This window comes from Rhincodon typus, chromosome 31 (genome assembly GCF_021869965.1).
Source record: "Rhincodon typus isolate 14 chromosome 31, sRhiTyp1.1, whole genome shotgun sequence".
Taxonomy (NCBI): domain Eukaryota; kingdom Metazoa; phylum Chordata; class Chondrichthyes; order Orectolobiformes; family Rhincodontidae; genus Rhincodon; species Rhincodon typus.
This window is the reverse complement of record NC_063362.1, coordinates 4,786,306-4,806,975: the sequence shown is the minus strand read 5'-3', so window position 1 is coordinate 4,806,975 and position 20,670 is coordinate 4,786,306. Positions and strand designations below refer to the sequence as shown.

Sequence of the window (20,670 nt, the reverse complement as noted above, 5' to 3'; positions counted from 1 at the left end):
ACCGCATCCCAAAACCAGTCCAGCTCGTCCCTGCCTCCCTAACCTGTTCTTCCTCCCACCTATCCCCTCCTCCCACCTCAAGCCGCACCTCCATCTCCTACCGACCAACCTCATCCCGCCCCCTTGACCTGTCCGTCCTCCCTGGACTGACCTATCCCCTTCCTAACTCCCTACCTACACTCACCTTTCCTGGCTCCATCCCCGCCTCTTCGACCTGTTTGTTTCTTCTCCACCTATCCTCTCCTCAATCCCTCTTCTATCCGCCTCCCACTCTCTCCCTATTTATTTCAAAACCCCCTTCCCCTCCCCCTTTTCTGATGAAGGGTCTAGGCCCGAAACGTCAGCCTCTCTGCTCCTATGATGCTGCTTGGCCTGCTGTGTTCATCCAGCCTTGCACCTTGTTGTCTCGAACTGTTTCTAGTACTTGCTTTAATTTCCCCTGGGTGTTGGTGACACTGATGTGGCTGTTGCTTAGGAACACCTGAACATAAATCCAATGTACCTTTTGTTTGAACTGTAACAAAGTTTGAGCAACCAGCATTCCAACAGTGCTGCTGGGGTAGGGAATTCGATCTAGAATCTCAACAGTGGGGAAAGAGGCAATTTGGCCCATCGAGTTGTGCACCAACCCTCTGATGAACATCCTACACCATCCCTGAAACCCTCCATTTATCATGCCTAATCCACCCAACCTGCACATCTTTGGCTGGTGGGAGGAAACCGAAGCACTGGACGGAAACCCAGGCAGAACATGCAAACTCCACACAGACTGTCACCCAAGGCTGTAATCGAACCTGGGACCCTGATGGCATAAGGCTGTGGTGCTAGCCACTGAGCCACCATGCTGCCCAGTTGGTGTACAGAACTTTTGTGGTGTGTGTATGTAAGTCAGAGCTATCCTGGACTCGATCTGTGCACCATGTTTTTTTTTGTGTTTGCAGTCCTGCCACGTTTATATACGTAAAAATTCTTAAATCTTCTTTATGCGTGCCCTTCCTACAAAGAAATGCCACTGAGTTACCAGTTGTCAGAAGTACTTGGTTCTTGGGCATCTCTGGTTTATCTGGCATGACTTCTTGTACTGGCACTGGAAAATTCAGCAGAAATACCCAAACTCCAGGACCCCTCTCAAAGCTGCAGTTTTACATTGTTATTGTGTCCTTCAAAAGATTAACTTGCATCATACTTTCATTCATTAACTTACTTTTATTGAATCAGTTAATTCAAACTTTTACATTTTGGAATCAACTTTACAACAGTCAGATATTGACTAGCTGATGTGTCACAATCTCATATTTGAGACATCAAATGTCACAGCAAATATCTTTAGTTGCCCACAGAGTAAAGTGAGAGGAGATGATAGGCTAAGAGCCTGGTTTTGAAATTAGTTGATTTTGTTTTATTTTTTTCCTCCTCTTCCCTGACAATTTGAAAATTATGAAGTAAATGGAAAATGGCTGCATGTTGTTGCTCACTGTTGCTATGTGTTAATTTTCCTGTGTTGATGTTCCTTTTTTTTTATTTCAGTTCCAGCCACAAAGGTGAATGCCATGAGCAAACCTAACCTGGGACAATGCGTCAGCAAATATGATTTGCTTGTCTGGTTTGAGATCAGTGAACTGGAACCAACAGGAGAGTAAGTTGATAAATGAGTGGGTCCATTTTCTTTTACTGATCAATACATGGTACTGTCAGGAATGGCCCAATTTGCAGGGACTCATTTACACAATGTTGGTGAATATCATCTTGAGATTGAGTCTCATTAGTCCTGGTAAATTCTTGCAGACCTTTGCATACAAATTAAAACTGAAATGTTTTGAGTGGTTGAATCACTACAAAAATGTCTTCTACGAACTGTGTACACACAACTGGAAAGGGGGATGGAGACGACAAAACGGATAACTGAGTAGAGGATACTCTGATCAAGCGAGTCGTCACTTGAACCTAAAGGATAGAACAAAGTACATTTCAAATTATGAAAAGCTAAAAATGATCATGGTCCAAAGAGATTTGGGAGTCTGCATACATAGTATCATCAATTGATCCAGAAACTAATCAAAAAGCTCATGGGATTCTGGCCTTGACATCTAAAGAACTAGAATACAAGCTGTGGGTAGATGGGGCGCTGTAGTTCACCAGACCTGGAGTAACTGGATTCAATTATAGACAGTATTCCTTAGCAAGGAGGTACTGGCCTTGGTGGAATTGCAGGATAGCTTCACCTGCACTGATACTCGGACTCCAAGGATTAAATACACAAAGTAGTGTCTGTATTGCCTGAAATGTAGAAGGTTAATGGGTAATGGGATTAAATCGCGCAATATTAGGATGAATGAATGAGCTCGATAGAGAGGAGTTATTTCCACTGAATGGAGAGTCTAGGACTGGGGACATTGTTTAAAACTTAGACTCAAACATTTCAGGAGTGAAATTACCTTTTACACATAAGAGTGGTAGATGTTTGAAATTCTCTTCTGCAAATGACAATTGATACTCGTCAATTGTTGATTTTAGATCTGAAATTGAAAGGTTTCTGTCAGTCAAGGGTAATAAGGGATGTGGGACAAAAATGAGTATTATGGAGTTAGTTCACAGATCAGCTGTGGTCTGTTTGATTGACGGAACACACTCCATGTTAAATGTCCTCCTGTCCTTATGTTCCTATGATAAGGACTATGTGTTTGTTTTTAATCCTCCTAGTACATACTTTCTGCCTGAGAGAGCTTTTGGAGAAGCAAAGATCCACTTAAAAACTTATTACCAGATTATTTTCTGAACAAGATTTATTAGAGTCAAGAAAGAAAGGTTCAGTTGAATCTTTTCCTCATTTGTTCTGATTCCTGCAATGATGATGTCCTGTCTGTTCTGCAGGTACATCCCAGCAGTTGTGGACCATAGCGGAGGCCTGCCATGTCAGGGCACTTACCTGCTTCACCAGGTAACTATTTCAGATAAACTTACCGGTTTAATACTGTCCTTGGCAAATAATTTATAACTGATTAAGCGGACTGGCTTTGAAAATTATTACACACAGGTTCTAAATTTTCAAGTCTTGGTAACATTCAAACACATTTAATGAGCATGTTTTCAATTCTGATTTGAGACAGCTATAGTATTGAAATATCATTGTTACTTTGTATGTGTACATCCTTCAGTGATTATACAGGTGATCCCTAATTTAAGAACATCTGACCCACAAAGTACTTATAGTCCCATTTTACTACCAATTTTGAGGATCTAACATGCAAACATTCGCTCGTATTTGTGAATGGATAATTTATACCGTACTACATGGGTTTCTTGGATTTATGAGCGGCAAACTTACAAATGCTTGTGCTTATGAATGCAATTCCACGTGTAATGGAGAAGGAGATTTACATGAAAGAAAATCCCTGATATTCACTTTATAAGTAACAAGTAACAATTTATTTAGAACTAGTAATAGAACTACTAACAAACCTGACCCCTAACTATTCCCTAACTGAACAAAATTCTACTGGTATGTTATTCCAATAAACACTTAAGTTTGTTTTAGCAAGGCTCAGGTCTCGGTGCTGCTTAAAGTATTCATTTTAGTCATCTCCTGATCAAGCTGCCACCTTGTGCTATAATTGGTTGTACTAACACTATAGGTAGACATGTAAATTGAGAAGGGAAGAGCTTGCATTTGCATGGCACCTTTCAGATATCATTAACTGTGAAGCATGTTACTGTAAAACATTTTGAAGTGAATTTGCTATTGTAATGTAGGAAAACAGAGCAACCAATTTGCATGCAGAAAGGTCCTGTTCATGGTGATAAAATAATTGACCAGGTATTTTAATTTGGTGCAGTTGGTTGAACAATGAACGTTGACAGGATTCCTCTGTTCCTGCTTAAAAAGTGCCTTGGAACCTTTTACCTTCAGCAGAGAGGGTATCCAGAAGACAGACCCTTGGGCAGTTCCAGAATCTCTCGGTACAACAGCTCAATGTTAGGTTTGATTTCATGCTGAAGACTCGCACCTGCAGCCTTCCAACACGAAAATAAGAAGGTAACCACTGAACCATGTCTGATATAAAATAATCTAGAACTTCATTTTCTTTCAATAGGGAATTCAGCGTAGGATTACAGTAACAATTGTGCACGAAAAGGGCAGTGAGCTTCACTGGAAGGATGTTCGAGAGTTGGTCGTTGGTGAGTGCTTCTCTGAAATTCTTTATCCTTTACAACAAGATGACCTGACTGAAAATATTAAAGTTTGATTTATGAAGTATTTTGATTTTGTTGCTTTGCCAATTCAGTTAAAACTTTCACAAATGTTCCTCTATTTCTAGTTCTCTACAGAATTAAATAATTTCCATAATTAATTCTGTTTGAACTATCAAGATACAATTAGTAGCATACAAAAACAGAAATTGCTGGAGCAACTCGGCAGGTTTGGCGGCATCTGTGGAGAGAAAGAGTTAATGTTTTGAACCCAGTGACCCTTCATCAGAAGTGAAAACAGCTGGGAAAAGGTGATATTTATTCTGATGATTGGGTCCAGGGAGGGGAAGATGAAGGAAGGAAAGAGTGAGTCAAATAAATGGAGATGGTACCCAGAGAAAAATAAAGAAATGACAAAGGGATTGCTAATGATAAGCTGAGAGAGAGATACATTGAATGGGTGCTAACATGGTGTGTGAATAGCTAAAAATGGGTTGGTTGTACTGGGAGCAACCCATACCGACTGGGCCTGAAGTATGTGGGGAGGGTAGGTAATGAACATGGCTGAAGGTGTTCTCACTCTGAAATTGTTAAACTCTGTGAATCCTGAGGATTGTAAGAAGATGAAGTATTGTTCCTCCAGCTTGTGTTGAACTTTGCTGGAACACATGCAACAAGCCTGAGACAAATGTTGACTTACCAACATAGTTGTGCATCTGTAGAGATTGTAACAAGGTCAGCCAGGTGGAGCTCGTAGAATGAGTTCCCATGTTAGGGCTGTTAACCTGGTCCAATCAGGGAGCACTAGCTGACAGAAGCAGGAATGTCAGATATCCATTTCACTCTGAGAGCTGGCTCTGAAGGAGCTGGATCAGTGTCAAGTTCTATGTATGTGTTTCTGAAGAAGGGTCTAGGCCTGAAACGTCAGCTTTCCTGCTCCTCTGCTGCTTGGCCTGCTGTGTTCATCCAGTTCTACACCTTGTTACTTCAGTTGCTATACCAAGCTGTGATGGATCCCCAGATAGGATGCTTTCTGTGGTGCATCTATAGAAATTGGTAAATGTCTTCATGGACGTGCTGAATTTCCTTAGCCTTCTGACGAAGTAGAGGCATTGGTGTGCTTTCTTGAGGGAGAAAGAGGGAGAATGGAGATGACAGACCTGTCAGTTTGATATCAGTCATAGGAAAAAGTTTGAATCTTCTTATGTCCAAAATGACTGGCGAATGGTGTCAAACGCATTCAAAAGTTGGAAGAGCATGGACTGCATTCAACCAGCCTATGCTGAATCACATTTAATGTGGATACCTGTTGAACAATGTGGAGTGTGCCAAGAATTGCTACAATAACTAACTTAAAATTATCAGTCAGGATCACAAAGTTATTCATGTATATTTTCTAGACGATTCATTTTAACCATAGATCTGTCCCTTACAGGAAAAGAAACCAGTCGAGGCATTGCATGTCTCTTGCACAAACAAAAGAGGAGGGAACAGTAGCTCCATGGTGCAATCCCCAAGGCAATATCTGAACTATGCAGAGTTGATTTGCTAACCAGTCAGCAGAGTAAATTGTTGCTCCATTTGAAATTTGCATCTTGTGTCTGTCTTGATGCATGCAAGATGAGAGCCTTCACCAGCATTTGTCTTTGTTTTTCCAGCAATGTTACCAAGCATTCCCACTTTAGCTTGATTGGGCATTTGGAATTTGCAATCTGATTTCTGATAAACTCACAGATTTCCCATTTATTTCATGCAAAAAAATTACAGAAACTGCTCAAGACAGGATCATGTATGCCACGACTTTCGCAGCCAGTCATTTGGTATTTTTCCTCTCGTTTCCCAGGTCGCATCAGGAACAAGCCAGAAGTGGATGAAGCTGTCGTAGATGCTGTTTTGTCTTTGAATATTATTTCTGCAAAGCATATCAAATCTTCACATGAGGCTCATAGGTATGTCTTTTACGGAAAGAAAAACACATTGTGAGGTTCAATTCTTTTTGCCCATACTTTCCTGAAAGAGCATTTGAAATCTGGTAGTGTTTGTTTGTTTGTTTGTTGGAGTACTGATGGTTACCTGGATTGTCAGTGTGGTTTTGAATTTATACTAGCTTCCACTTTTAAATGGTTTTGTTTACCAAAAATCCAGTCCCTGAGACCAGCTAATTGAGGCTGCGACAGTGCAGATAGGCATCAAGGGATGGCTGTGACAAGCTTCCGCTGTTAACATGTAGAAATCGGTCAAAACAGGAAGTCTTTGTGATGTGGATATAATGGAAATAAGTGAGTGGCTGATAGACCAGGTTTGCCTAAATGAGGAGTACCTCATCTGTCAACCAATGAGGCTTAATATCCTAGATTATGTTCTAATATCTAAAGAGCTTTTACACTGAACAAGATTGGAAGTTAAATTAAGACTACAGTCTCATTGCACAGGGCTCAGCAATGAAGAAATAATGTTATAGTCAGGATATCTCTAACCTTTATGTTCTGTTGATGTAGATCAGTGACATTTTTGCAGTTTCTTTTGCTGCTTTCACAAGTCATGTCTGGCTAAATTTTCTTTTTAATGGGGCTGCGTTGCATTCTCCATTTCACTCTTGTCTTCATTGCTACTAATGGATGCCTCTTGTATTTTGCAGGCTGTTTCTTGATTTGGATTTACCTAGGTATTTTGTGTTTTTCACTGCTAATTGTTTATTCTGTGCATGTTAGATTAGCAACCCATCTCTCTTTTTTTTTCTTTTTAATAGAAGTATAATTATTTATTTGCTTTGCTTTTTATATATTCATTCTTTAGTGCTGTTCCCAAGCTTCCTCTTTATATCACAGGCACAGGAAATAATCAAAGGAAAGCAGTTGAATTATTTCTGTGGGCACAATATCATACACACCAGAAGCTCAGAACTCTTTCCCTGTTGCTCTGAGGATTCCAAAAATCAGATGTTCAGCTTCACAGACCCACACCGTATAATTGTAGTTGCAGAAAGTGCTGGTAAAACTCACCTGATCAGGTAGTATTTGTAGCAAGAGAAAGGAAATTCAACATTCAAATTGTTAAGTATTCATTACTGACTTGAGACCTTAACTTTTTCTCTCACTACATTTATTGCCCAACCAACTGATTTTTATCCAGCATCTGTAGTATTTTATAACTGTAATTGTTTAGCAGAGAGTCGGGGCAAAAAATTGTTACCTCTCTGGTTTAAGCTATTGCATTCAGAATAGGTCAATGATCATCCTCTTCTGTTATTGTAGATAAATGCAAACCATCCTGATACACACTGAATGGGAGGACTGCTAACAATCTTCTCAAATAGTGTAACAGTAACGTAGCTAGATTGGTGTGTGTGTGTTGCCAGCAGGAACATCATTGTTAACTTGAAATTATGCTGGTATTTAAGGAGATAGCTTGCCTGGGAATAGCCACAATGATGTGGAACGCAAGTGTAATAAGCTTCAGCAGAGTCAGTCATGGGAGGCTTGCAGTTAACTGTAAGGTAAAGGGCCGAATAAATGATTGGGATTCTCAACACTAGTTAAGCAGGGTAGACAAGCTGAGAATGGAATCTGTCTGACTGATTCCCCACAATCTGCAATAACCTCTTTGCCTTAAGTTTGCACTCGGCAGGAATGGCCTCCTGTGAATAAGGAATTAAAAAGAAGAATTTAAAATAAAGTTTGTGGTGATGGAATATTGTATGACTTACACTTACCCTAAACTATCGCAAGTAATGAACTATTTCAAAATTTTCCAGGCTGTGACCGCTTAGTGTTGAAGAGTACTAAGTCAGCTGGAATTTGGATTTGATCAGGAAAATAAGAGATCGCTGTTATTGTTTTAACCACACTTGCAATTGTGAAAAAGTTTGAAAGGAAATAGCCTGTGATATAAATAATAGTTTCCACTGGCGGTACCTGTAATGTGCCAGTTATGTCACACATTAGTCTCGAGTGATTCCTGTAAAACCTACTCCTGAGAAACATTAACCGTGACATTTCTCTTCTATGATATTCCTGTACCATTCCCCTTATCTTCTAATAGCAGTAATTTAAGTCAATTGTAACTATCTTTTGTTCCAGTAATCTTTATAAATTCCAGGTGGTAATACTCAATCCATCCTCTAAGTCTTATGCTGTGGGGATGCACTGAAATTCCACCATGTTATTAATCAGGTGACTTGTGTAAATGGTAATAATGGTTGTAGTGTGTAGTCAAGAAATAAATAGTAGGATTTTTTTTTTTGTCTTGCCTCTTGTCTCTGAGCCATTTCCACAGATGCTGCAGAGCTCTTCATCACCTCTATCTGGCTGACTGATTTTTGATGCCCATTCCCCATTGCCTCAGATTTAAAAATCTCATCCTTTTGCTTAACTTCCTCATGCATGTGTCACATTTTACTTTGGTAACTTCTTCCAGTCCTTCACCTGTCCCAGCTCTACAAGTTCTCTTGTTAAAGAGGTGAAATTGATTGTGAATTCATTTTACTTCATAATGTTTATTGTAAACGTGCAAGAAATTCCTTTAATAAGTGCTTGGCCATATGCTGTAACATTGGCTGACCTGGCTCTGTCTAATTTTGTTTGCTTCTACTGGGAAGCATTTTAGATCTTTGATTCTGAAAAAGATGCTGTAAAAGTCCAAATTGTTGACGACTGCACAATATCTGTGGAACTGTAACTCAGCAAAAGGCAGTGAGTTTAGTTGAAGAAGATGATTGTTCTGGACTGATTGTTTTTATTTCTGTAGGTTGTTGCAATGAAATAAAGTTGAGGACTGACTTATTACAGGATTTTTCTGACCTCTGCAGAATCATTAAATTGTGTGTCACCCATACAGGATGGAGGTTCCTCGTGTAATTCCAGCTGTACGTTTACCTTGAAAGGCAGGAAGGGACCCTGAAGTCTTGTCCTTCTGCATTTCTTGGCTCCTGGTTTCAGAGCAATTACTGGACTTTTTGGGATCGGTAGCTGGCTCAGATTAGCTAGAAATATTGTAATATGGGTGGATCATCAGGAAAGCAAAGTGAGAAAGTGCTGGGGAAAGCAGCTTAAAGCAAAGTCATAGCCTCTTGATGTAGGGGCTGACCATGTGGTCAGTGCTTTCAGATCTGAATGCAATAAGAATACAAGTTAAACACTTACTTAGATACAATGTAAAGTGCCCCATGAAAGGAACTGCAGGTTGAATAGTAGCCCTTGTGTTGGTAAAGCAAGTATTCAGAGTGGGAAAATTCTCCATTTCCAAGTTAAAGGGGTCTGGCTTTCTTTCTAATAAAAGTGAAATGGTCCAACTATCTGCACTTGAAGTCAGGGTGTCGGAATATTTGCCATCAACTGTTTTTTTTTAGGAAGATGTCGATTTATTTACTTCAGGGAGCAACTGATCATTTGAAAAACCTTTGGTTGCCTGGGTTAAATTCTGGAGAGCATAAATTTTATTTTGTAAGACTGTTGAGTCAAAAATGTCATTTCTACTCTCCTTGTTTAAAAATGATCCCCAGCAGAGACTTTGCATGTTAGCAATGGAATAACGTTTTACATCTTTTAAAACAAAGATTCTTTCTGCAGAAGGCCTCTCATTAGAACGCCATTATGAGGTGTCTAATTGTGACTTAAACTACAGGCTACTATGAATATGAAAAAATCCTTGATGCAAATTAAAGTTCCTATCTGAAGATTATTGTATTTTAGGTTAGCTCATCTTGTTTAAAAAATATTGCTGTCCCCGTGTATACCTTTTTGACTCTGTATTAGGAACTTAGGAACAAAAGTAGGCCATTCAGCCCCTCAAGCCTGTTGCACCAATCGAATGAGATCATGGCTGATATGTGGCCTAACTCCAGATATCTGCCTTTGGCCCAAATCCCTTCATACCTTAACAATGATCTATCTCAGATTTAAAATTCACTAATTGAAAAATGACTTAATTTGTTAAAAAAAAAAGTTATCGTAGATATATAATATCAGTGGCACAAATGATGTCTTCCAACATGTTGTATACCTTTGACAGCACTCTCTCTTGTGAGGCTTTCCACTGCTTTTATGGAGGGTCTCCTTTGTCCACAACATTTCTTTTGCAGCTGCAGGACTGAAGATCAGATCAATTGTGGATCTTCCAGTTTTGAGACCAGCCTGGAAACCTGGTTAGAGTGGTTGAACTGAGAAAGTAATGAGGATACAGATATAAGAATCCATGTAATGGCATGGTAGGAATAATAACTTTAGGGGTGCCACTGCTGCAAAAAGTCAGGAACATTCCAAGCATGTCATCAGATGTAGTGGGGGTTGTTTAGCTCATTTGGCTGGATGGCTGGTTTACAATGCAGAGTGATGCCAGCAGTGTGGGTTCAATTCCTGCACTGGCTGAGGTTACCATGAATGACTGTCATTCTCAACCTCTCCCCTCACCTGAGGCATGGTGACCCTCCAGTTAAGCCATGCCAATTATCTCTCCCTAATGAAGGAGGAGCTCAATGGTCCTCTGGAACTATGGCAACTTTATCTTTTTTTTGCAGTTAGTTAGCAATCAAGAATTACTTCAATTCTGGTTTTCCTCTGCACTTGTCAGGGAGCAAATAATCAATCCCCAGATTTGGTCAGTATTGAAATTATGATTTTTGTGAGTGCCTGGATATAGATGTTTGCTTTAATTGTGTTGCTTCCATTGTCCAATAACAAATAAGTCCTCCTGCTGAGGATGAACAGTGACCTGGGCATCAAATAGGGAATTTGCCTGCGCTTGTGATACTGCAACCCAGTGAGAGTAGTGACTTTCAGGAGGATAGGGTGATCAGTCCAAAAATAGTTTAGATTCACAATGTATATTTTTTACATTCTTGGATCAGATGGATAAAACTGAACAGCATTTTCTTTATGATTGCTAAATCACATAAAAGATATCTCTGTTCAGAATGCCAGTTCTGAAGTGTGCTGAGAGCATCCATAATAAGTTATGATTTTTTTTTTACAAAGCTTTTATATTGTGTTGTAATTGTGAACTTTCAAAAGCTTTACATTCCCAGAAAAAGCCTGTCCTATCCTTGTCTCAGATCAGTAATTAGAATGTCCCTGTGAAACGCTGATCATCATGTTTCGGTTTTGCCACAATTCAATGTTTTTATATTCAAAACTGACTTCTACCACTTGTATTCCCTTCGCCCTTCAGAAGTTTTTATCGGTTCGAGGCTGTTTGGGATAGTTCTCTGCACAACTCCCTCCTCCTAAACCGTGTGACACCATATGGTGAAAGAATCTACATGACCCTTTCTGCCTATCTGGAGGTTTGTCTTTCAACTGGTTCTAACAAATCGGCAATATGTTTTGATGACCGTTGGCTTCATTTTGTAACCGTTCAAATATAAGAAACATCTATGTTTTCTCCTTGTGCTGGTTTCATTTCAGAAATGGAAATTGGATATAATTTTTGGAATGCACAGGCAACAATTTCTACACATAAACTAGCCAATCTCCTTAATGCCACACATAGGAAGTTGAATCCCAGTCTAGTTTTCGTGTGAAGTGGAGTTGGTGATAGGATGGTAACTTGGAGCTATGAATGCGAAAGTATGGTTCAAAAAAATTATCTCTGTACTCAAACCAAATGCCCAAAATGTGATTTGGTCATCTTACTTTAGTGATAGGAACTTCTTGTCGGCTTACAGTCGATTCTGATATAAGGCAAAGTTTGTGTTCTACAAATACTCATCTAAATTCTTCAATCGCATTAAAGCCAATTCGTGTTGAAGGAATACGTTATAGCAGAATAGACTGTATTTTTCAGGACACTTTCAGTGCAGCTGTTACATTCCTTGGTGCATTCATAGAATCTCTACAGTGTGGAAAGGGCCATTCAGCCCATCAAGTCCACACCAACTATCCAAAGAGCATCCTACCCAGCATTACCCACCACCCCCACTCTATCACTCCGCATTTCCCATGGCTATTCCACCTAGCCTGCACATCCTTGGACACTGTGTGCAATTTTAGCACTGCCAAACTACCTAACTTGTGCATATTCCCCACAGATGGGTTCGCTGCTAGCATCTGGTGACTAAGTCCCTGGCGCTATGAGGTAGCAGTGCTAACCACGGTACCACCTGCCCATTTTGTTTTATTCTTGACATCTAAATTAGCACAGTTCAGATGGGTCATTGCCAGCATGTTCTGATGTTAACTCTACATTTTAGGGGTGTCAATGACACATCAACACAAGTCCAGTAAGAAAATCATGTTAAATCGGGATTAAGTTGATAGTGATCCCCAACTTCTTCACTGAGATAAGTGCAGGCCACAACCTTTGTTGAACAGCTGTACTCTCAGAAAGAAAACAAAGAACTGTAGATCCTGCAAATCAGAAACAAAAACAGAAATTGCTGGAGAAACGCAGCAGGCCTGGCAGTATCTGTGGAGAGGAAGCAGAATTAACATGTTTTCGTCCAGTAATTCTCCTCCAGAAGAAGGGTTGCTGGGCCCAAAACATTAACTTAGTTGTGTTCTTCTCACTGGCTTAATACCATCTGATTCACCACTAATGTGCTATGTAACTTTCATTTGTTAATTATCTTTTATGTATGCAATGATGTTGTTGGTTTGCTAAATTGGGTTTCTTTTTTGGTGTGTGGGCATTTCAGCTCTGAATTTTGTTTCTGCATCTTTTAATCTTCCAGCTTGACCATTGTATTCAACCTGCGGTCATCACCAAGGACATCTGTATGATCTTCTACTCCCGGGATGCCAAGATCTCACCTCCACGGTCCCTGCGGAATTTATTCGGCAGTGGCTATTCAAAGACACCAGACTGGTATGTGAGCCTTTCAAGATCAAATGCCGAAAGACGCTCAATGAGGTTTTAAAATGTTACCAATATGCGAGTAAATTGAGAAAAAAAAATCCCTATTCTTTTGTGCGTGATGCTAGCAAGGCCAGCATTTGGTAGCGTTCCCTCATTGCCCTGGAACTGAAGAGATTACTGGGTCATTTCAGAACGCAGTTCAGAGTAAATGACCTGGAGTCAAACATGGATCATATGAGGTAAGGTTGGCTGATTTCCTTAGTGGGTATTAGTGAATCAGATGGGATTTTACAACGATTTATGCTAATTTCTTGACTGAGACTAGATTTATAATGAAATTTAAATTTCAATCAGCTACTGTGGTGGAATTTGAACCAGTGCATTGGCCTGGGACTCTGTACTAATAATGACATTGCCACTGTATCACTGCCTCACCCTAACTTAGCCCAGTCACCATAAGGCCATTAGATATAGAGCAGGAGGAGGCCAATCAGGCCCATCAAGTCTGCTCCACCATTTGATGAGATGATAGTTGATCTGATAATCCTCAACTCCACTTTCCTGCCTTTTCCCAGAACCTTACAGATTCCTTTACAGATAAAAATTCTATCCATCTCAGCCTTGAACATGCTTAACAACCCAGCCTCAACTGCCCTATGTGGTAAAGAATTCTACAGATCCTTTGAGAGAAGAAATTCTTCCTCGTCTGTGTTTTCAATGTTCATCCCTTTATTCTGACATTATGTCCCCGGTCCGAGAATGAGTCAAATTTAAGCTCAGTTGAAATTTTCATGAACACCTTAGCTGATTATTTGGATAGAAACGGTGTATATTGGGACAAGGCAGCAGATTGGCAGTAGGGAATAGAACTGGTTCTAGGCACAATAGGCCAAATGCACTGAAACAGTTCAATGATTTTGAGAGTCTCCCACAAAGGGAAACCACCTTTCTGAATTTACCCTATCAAGCACCCCCTCCTCCGGTATCATTTTACGTTTTAATACAACCCCCTCTCATTCTTCTAAACTGCAGTAAATGCAAGCTCAATGTACTGAAACTCTCCTCATGAGGAAATCCGTCCACAACCTGGATCAGCATAGTGAACCTTGTCTGAACTGTCTCCCATTCTAAGGGACCAAAATGGTTCATAGTATTTTGATGTGGACTGACTTTGTATAGTTTTACCAAGACCTCCCTATTTTTGTGTTCTATTCAGAAGCGTTGCTCCTTCCTCCATTGACCCGAAAGCTAGTGTTTTCAAATACACCTGTTGGACTATAACCTGGGGTCATGGAATTTTTGACCTTGTCCAACCCAGTCCAACACCAGCATCTCCACATCGTGTTTTCTATTAGTTAGCTAATATTCTATCCATGCAAATATGCTACACCCAACATCCTGGCTTCTTATATTGTTAAGTAACCACGTGTGTGGAACCATATTGAATATCTTTCCAAAGTCCAAATATATTATATCTACTAGTTTCGCTTTATCTATGCTGCTTGTTAACACCACAGAATTCTAACAGATTAGTCACATCGTTTTGTGTAAGTGGGCTATATGCTTGTGTTATTTTTACAAAATGACTTTTGATTGAAAAGGTAATACTTTGGTAATCATTTTCTGTGATGGTAAAGATGATGAGGACAAAAAGTAGTAACTTGTTTTTTTGTTTTGGTTTTGATTCAGTAATCGAGTGAGTGGAGTATATGAGCTCAGTTTATGCAAAATGGCAGACACGGGGAGCCCTGGTAAGTCCAAGATTCCAGTGATCTTGTTTCTATTTATGCTGTTTGCCCCAGGTTTTGTCTGTCACTGGATAAGGTACACATACACACACAAGCACTTCTGCAGGTGTCTCTGGTTGGAATTGTAACTGATGGTATTTATTTATGCTTGTTGCTTGGGATTTGAGTTTTGCTGGCAAGGCTGTATTTTTGCCCATCCCTTGTCGACCTGAGGAGTTGGTGATTACCTTCTAGAACTGCTGCTGTCGTTGATGTGGGACTTGGCACAACCACTTGGATTACTGGACCATTTCAGTGTTAGTCACTGTGTTGCTAGAGTCACACATGCTGACTTAAGTTGTCTCCTGTCTCCTGTCTCCTGTCTCCTTCCCTGATGACCATTACTTTTCCAATTGTGATTTTACAACCATCTGACAGCTTAACCTTTACTGCTGCCAGCTTGGTGTTGCGCATTTTTTTTTAAAAGTGGAATTCAATTTCCCAAACTGCTCTGATGGGATTTAAATTCACATTCTCGGAATTATAGCACTTGTTGAATGGGGAGCACTGACAGACTCAGTGTGACCATTTGAATAGAATTTTATTTCAAACTGATGTCTCTTCCACACAACCTATTAGGGTACTTAGCTGCTGTTAATAGGCTCTTTGGATTTGATTTCCTTCAAGCCATCAGGACACCTTCCACAGTAACAGCCTCACACAGGCACCTCAATGTATCAAAGCCAATTAAATCTCTGATCAATAAAATGACTTCCTGAGTTATCCCCAACCTCAGCTGTGTTCACAGAACTGATGTACTGTGACAGCATAGATGACGTACCTTTTCAAGTGACACTGTGTGTTTCACACTTTATTGTTCGAAGTCTGGAGAGGTTTTTCTGTACATATATTTTGCAGTTGAAATGGAATTGAGCAAGATTCCTGTACTGCTTTAGTTTGAGTATATTTGCAACCAGTGCTCCTCTTCATTGGGTGAACTTTGTCCTCTACCCAGTTACTTTCCACAGGGAATTGCTGTCACGTTAGATTACAGAACAGAATATTAGGGAGAAAATCAATTTGGCTAATATGATCTCCTTTGAAATATATTTTCAGGAAGTACATTGATCTGTAGATATTCACAAAAGATTAACTTTAAATTATCATGATGTGTATCTAGTGTGTCATTTTATTACAGTTCTTAGAAATATCAGAGCACCCGATTTGATTTTGGTGCAGGACACTGTAGGTTATTTTACACACCCATATCCGTTTTTCAAATTAGACAGTAAAAGACTTTCATTGTAAATCAGCTATACAATACAAACATCATCTCATCTTAGAGTATTGCAGCACTTGGATGCCCTTCAGTTCATTGTCTGCACTGGTCATCAGATACTTATCTACTGTAATCTGATTTCCCAGCAGTTAGCTCGAAGCCTTGAGTGCTTTAGCTTTTCAAATATTTATCTAAATCTGCTTAAATGTGATGAGAGAATGAGAGAGCAGTCCTATAGTCCTCCTGGGTCATAGATTGTAGAATCCCCACAGTATGGAAGCAGGCTATTTGGCCCATCGAGTCCCACACCAACCCTCTGAAGAGATCCCACCCAGATCCATTCCCCTATTTTCTTCCTGCATTTCCCATGACTAATCCATCTAGCATGCACATCCCTGGACACTGTGATAATTTAGCATGGCTAATCCACCTAACCTGCACATCGTTGGACTGTGGGAGGAAACTGACGAAGACACAGGAAGAATGTGCAAACTCTGCTCCGCCTGAGGCTGGAATCGAACCCAGGTCCCTGGCGCTGAGAGGCAGAAGTGCTAACCATGGAGCCACCATGCCACTCCTGTGGTGTTCTATAGTGACTTTTGACTCGCTGGGTGAAATAGTTTGTCTTTACCTCCTCTAATTCCTTCCCTGTATCTTAAATCCATGCCCCCTGGCTGATGGGCTGCCCACCTAAGTGGAATAGTTCCTTCCTGTCAATGCTCCTCATAATTTTACAGACCTCTAAGGAGAGGTCTTCACATCTGGAAGGAGAACAATCCCAGCCCTACATATAGTCTGTAAGCCACCTTTTCCCCTCTAGACCCTTGCCCAAAATCAACACCCACTGAGGAAGACCTCGGGTCTTTTTTTTGTATGTAAAGAAACCCACCATCAAATTAAACAATCACCCAGTGAACAAATTACAAACACTATCCACCGGGGCAGTGTGACGATAATAAATCAAAAAAGGGGGTGAAATCAAGGAAGGTAGGTAAATCAAAATGATGGTTTTCAGGTAAATAGTGCACTCCAGCCCCCATGGTGCTTTGAGGGTTCTGGTGGGCATCACAAGCTCCCTCTACAGGGACTTCCAGGAACGTGCACAGCTATGGAAGAGGGGTAAGAATTCAGCACTTGGGTAGTTTTAATCCAGCTGTTCAGAGATGTTAAGACATGTGTCTGGAGAAAGTGGACTTCCTGGCCCAGGGGTGGGGACACTACCATAGAAGCCCCTGAAGAACTTGACTCTTAAATACGAAAGACCAGCGAGGAATTTAGAATTGTTAAATGTGCATGTTTTCTCTTTGTCTTCCTTGACGTTTTTTTTTGGAAGATTGATTTGCTTCCCTCCAGTGGGTAGGCAGAACAGGGAAATGCAGAGAGTACAAGGAGGTTTCTAAGCCTGTCATGCCTTTGCTGTCTCCATTCCTTCTCTTAGCAACTTGTAACTGATGGAGAAGTACAGCTGGGCTAGATGAAAAGTACTCTCCTGCAAAGATGCTGGAAATGTTGCTGGTGGTCTGTTACACTCTGCGAAGCATCAGTGGGCTGTCTAGGAAGAAAATTGGAAGGATAATTGAGAACTGAATTATTGATTTTCAACCTTGAGTGAAGGCTCAAAATTCTTTTTAAAATATTTAATTTTTATTGTGGATGATAAAATCATATCATTGTGAAATGAAAGCAGAAAGTGAGGATGAAACTGGGCAGGTCTGATAGCAAGTGTAGAGTGTGATATAGAGTTAGCAGTGGCAGGACCTCAAAGAAATGCAGTTCTTTCTCTCTCTGCAGCCATGTAATTCCCGGGAGAGACACAAGCACAGAAATAAATCCTGGTCCAGTGAAGTAATGAACAGTGTGTAAAATTGCTCTCCATGTTCCTCAGACAGTTTAAACTAACTCTGGAGAATCACACCTTGCCTGTATTTTTTTAAAATAAAAACTGAATCCAATGATGCAACCTCTGCCCCACTCAAACTAGTTGTCCCCTACACGAAGACACACAGCATCAAAATGCACCACAATAGTCAGCACTAATTTTACAGCCTCCCAATTCTCTCCATCATTGTCATTTCCTGTTTAACATCTCGACTTGTTTGCTTTGTCAGTTACCTAGTGCACAAGCAGACCACACAAGTGCTGATTATTTAATAATCTAATTGGACCAGTGACCCTGAGTTCTTGGGTCATCCTTCTGAGTATAAATTGAATTTCACCACCACTTACCATTGTATGAATGCGAAAGTCACATTTTTCAATGAAATGTAAAAGCTCACAGTACAGAGGAGGCTAATCAGCCCGCAGTAACAGCTGCTGTGATATGTCTCACAGTTAGTATGTCTGTTTACCTTTTAAGATGTGCTCACTGATGTTATCACTGTGCAATAACATTTGATCTGAGGATCTAATGATTCTATGCTCCATCTTCCTTCGGATCACTTGAAGCATGATGCCCTGTTGGATGCATGCTGCTGTGTTGCAAATGACTAGCTTAATGGTAGCCTGGATACTGCCTGAGGAATGTAATATTTGCAGATTATAATCAGTTGTAATGAATGTCCGTTGGATTCTTTAATATCCTCCACCAGTTGCTTGCTTGCGTTAAGGGAGATAACATAGGCATTGCTGCAGGTAAAATACCCCACTGGAGGCAAACTTTCATCAAGTGCTGGCCCTTTGAAAGAACTTATGCTAGTCACAGATTCAAGCTTTAGACCCAACCTTGCAAGTTCCTCCTCCTTCAGTAGCAATCCAATCTCTCGTTATGGGGAGGCGATGCCTTGTGGTATTATCACTGGATTATTATTCTAGAAACTCTGCTAATGTGCTGAATTTCATCATGGCAGATAGTACAATTTGAATTCAATTTATTTTAAAAATCTGAAATTAATAATCTACTGATGACCATGAAACCATTGCAGGTTGTCGGAAAAGCCCATCTGCCCCACTAATGTGCTTCAGGGAAGGAAATCTGCCATCCTCACCTGGTCTGGCCTACATATGACTCCAGTCCAACAGCAATGTGGTTGACTCTCTCTGCCCTCTGAAATGACCTACCAAGCCACTCAGTTCAAGGGCAGCTAGGGGCAGGCAATAAACGTTAATCAGCCAGAGATGCCAACACCCCATGAGCGAATAAAAAGAATTAAAATTATTTTTATGTAATCTGCCTCAAACCTTTTCATGTCAAAACTTCCAGGTACCAACATTTCTGAATCAAAACTTTTGTTATTTTTCTCACTATTTCTATGGTTGGTGTTTTTTGTTGCTTCAATTGGTATTTATTGGTTTCCATTTAGTGTATTGAATTTTTAAAAACTTTTTAAAATGATTTTTTTTGTGTTTTTGCATATAATTCATTTGTATTTTTTAAAGCTTTGGCTAACTTTTCAACATTATTTCAGTGACTTGTGCACGACCTTGGGTATACTTCAGTTTGATCATGGCACCAATTTGTTCTGCCATCAGTGTACATTCCAGCAGCCTGCCATTTGGAGAATGGCTACACATTATGATGAGAATGCCCAAAATAACCAACTTAGGCATTGGCATGATATAGAGATATCGGTGTTGCCTATTGCACTAAATGCGTTCCTTGCCATGGATTTATTTGGGGGGGATCCTGGATAAAAATGTGAGGGAGAAAGAAATAGCTGTTGACAGGGTGATTTGTTATAAATCAGGTAGGAGGAAGCTTATGTGGAACATGAACACTGTGTCAGTAGCTGGTGGATGTAGTGGTTATTGAATACTTTAAAGTCCGAGCTGGATTGATTCACGTTAGACAGAGGACTTGCTGGCGGGGGATTGGGGTTACTGGGGATAAATGAGAATGTGCAATTCAAAACAAACTGATCAGCTATGATCTTATTGGTAGGTGGAACAGGCTTGAGGGGCAAAATTGCCTATTTCTGCTCCTATTTTGTGTGCTGTTATGCATTAGTACTGTTTCTGTTCTGCAAATATGGTGTACTTTTCCTCATGAAAATGTAGGCAGAGTCAATTACCCACAAGTATCCCTACCGTGTGGAAGCAGGCCATTTGCCCACCACTACCCCCCAACTCTATCCTGTAAACCTCCATTCCCCATGGCTGATCCACCTAGCCTGCACATCCCTCCAGGTTGTGGCCAATTTAGCATGTCCAATCCACCTAACCTGCACACCTTTGGACTGTGGGAGGAAACCAGAGCATCCAGAGGAAACTGTCGCTCGAGGCTGGAATCGAACCCTAGTTCCTGGCACTGTGAGGTAGCAGTGTTAACCACTGACCCGCCATACACCCTGATAGATTGGAAAAATATCATCAGGAAGCTCTGTCAGAACTCTGTTTCAATTTGTGTCCCTCGGTTGTCTGAGCAGGTGAAAATAAATTTACTAGAATTGTGGTCATGCTTGTGTAACGTGAAGAGTTTTTAACACAGGTGGGGTAATAATTTCTCCCCTGTTCTCCAGGAATGCAAAGGAGGAGAAGAAAAATTTTGGACACCTCTGTTGCCTACGTTCGAGGAGAGGAGAATCTGGCAGGTTGGAGACCCCGTGGGGACAGCCTCATCCTGGAACACCAGTGGGAGCTGGAGAAACTGGACCTCTTGCATGAGGTAAATGGCAGGGAATACTGTGAATACGGGAAAATCTCAGCAGGTCAAGCAGCATCAGTGGGAAGGAAACCCTGGCTACTGTTTCA

The 20,670-nt window shown here is 40.6% G+C and overlaps 1 protein-coding gene across 1 annotated transcript in view; it reads left to right on the top strand.

Moving 5' to 3' along the window:
- Positions 1 to 20,670, top strand: part of kif1b (kinesin family member 1B) — a 150,464-nt gene that overhangs the window by 114,914 nt on the left and 14,880 nt on the right. The window contains exons 31-39 of the mRNA XM_048614861.1: positions 942 to 1,033; positions 1,528 to 1,636; positions 2,872 to 2,938; positions 4,092 to 4,176; positions 6,032 to 6,137; positions 11,353 to 11,467; positions 12,854 to 12,987; positions 14,668 to 14,729; positions 20,439 to 20,584. Of these exons, the coding sequence (XP_048470818.1) occupies positions 942 to 1,033; positions 1,528 to 1,636; positions 2,872 to 2,938; positions 4,092 to 4,176; positions 6,032 to 6,137; positions 11,353 to 11,467; positions 12,854 to 12,987; positions 14,668 to 14,729; positions 20,439 to 20,584 (916 nt within the window). The remainder of the gene's footprint in view (positions 1 to 941; positions 1,034 to 1,527; positions 1,637 to 2,871; positions 2,939 to 4,091; positions 4,177 to 6,031; positions 6,138 to 11,352; positions 11,468 to 12,853; positions 12,988 to 14,667; positions 14,730 to 20,438; positions 20,585 to 20,670) is intronic.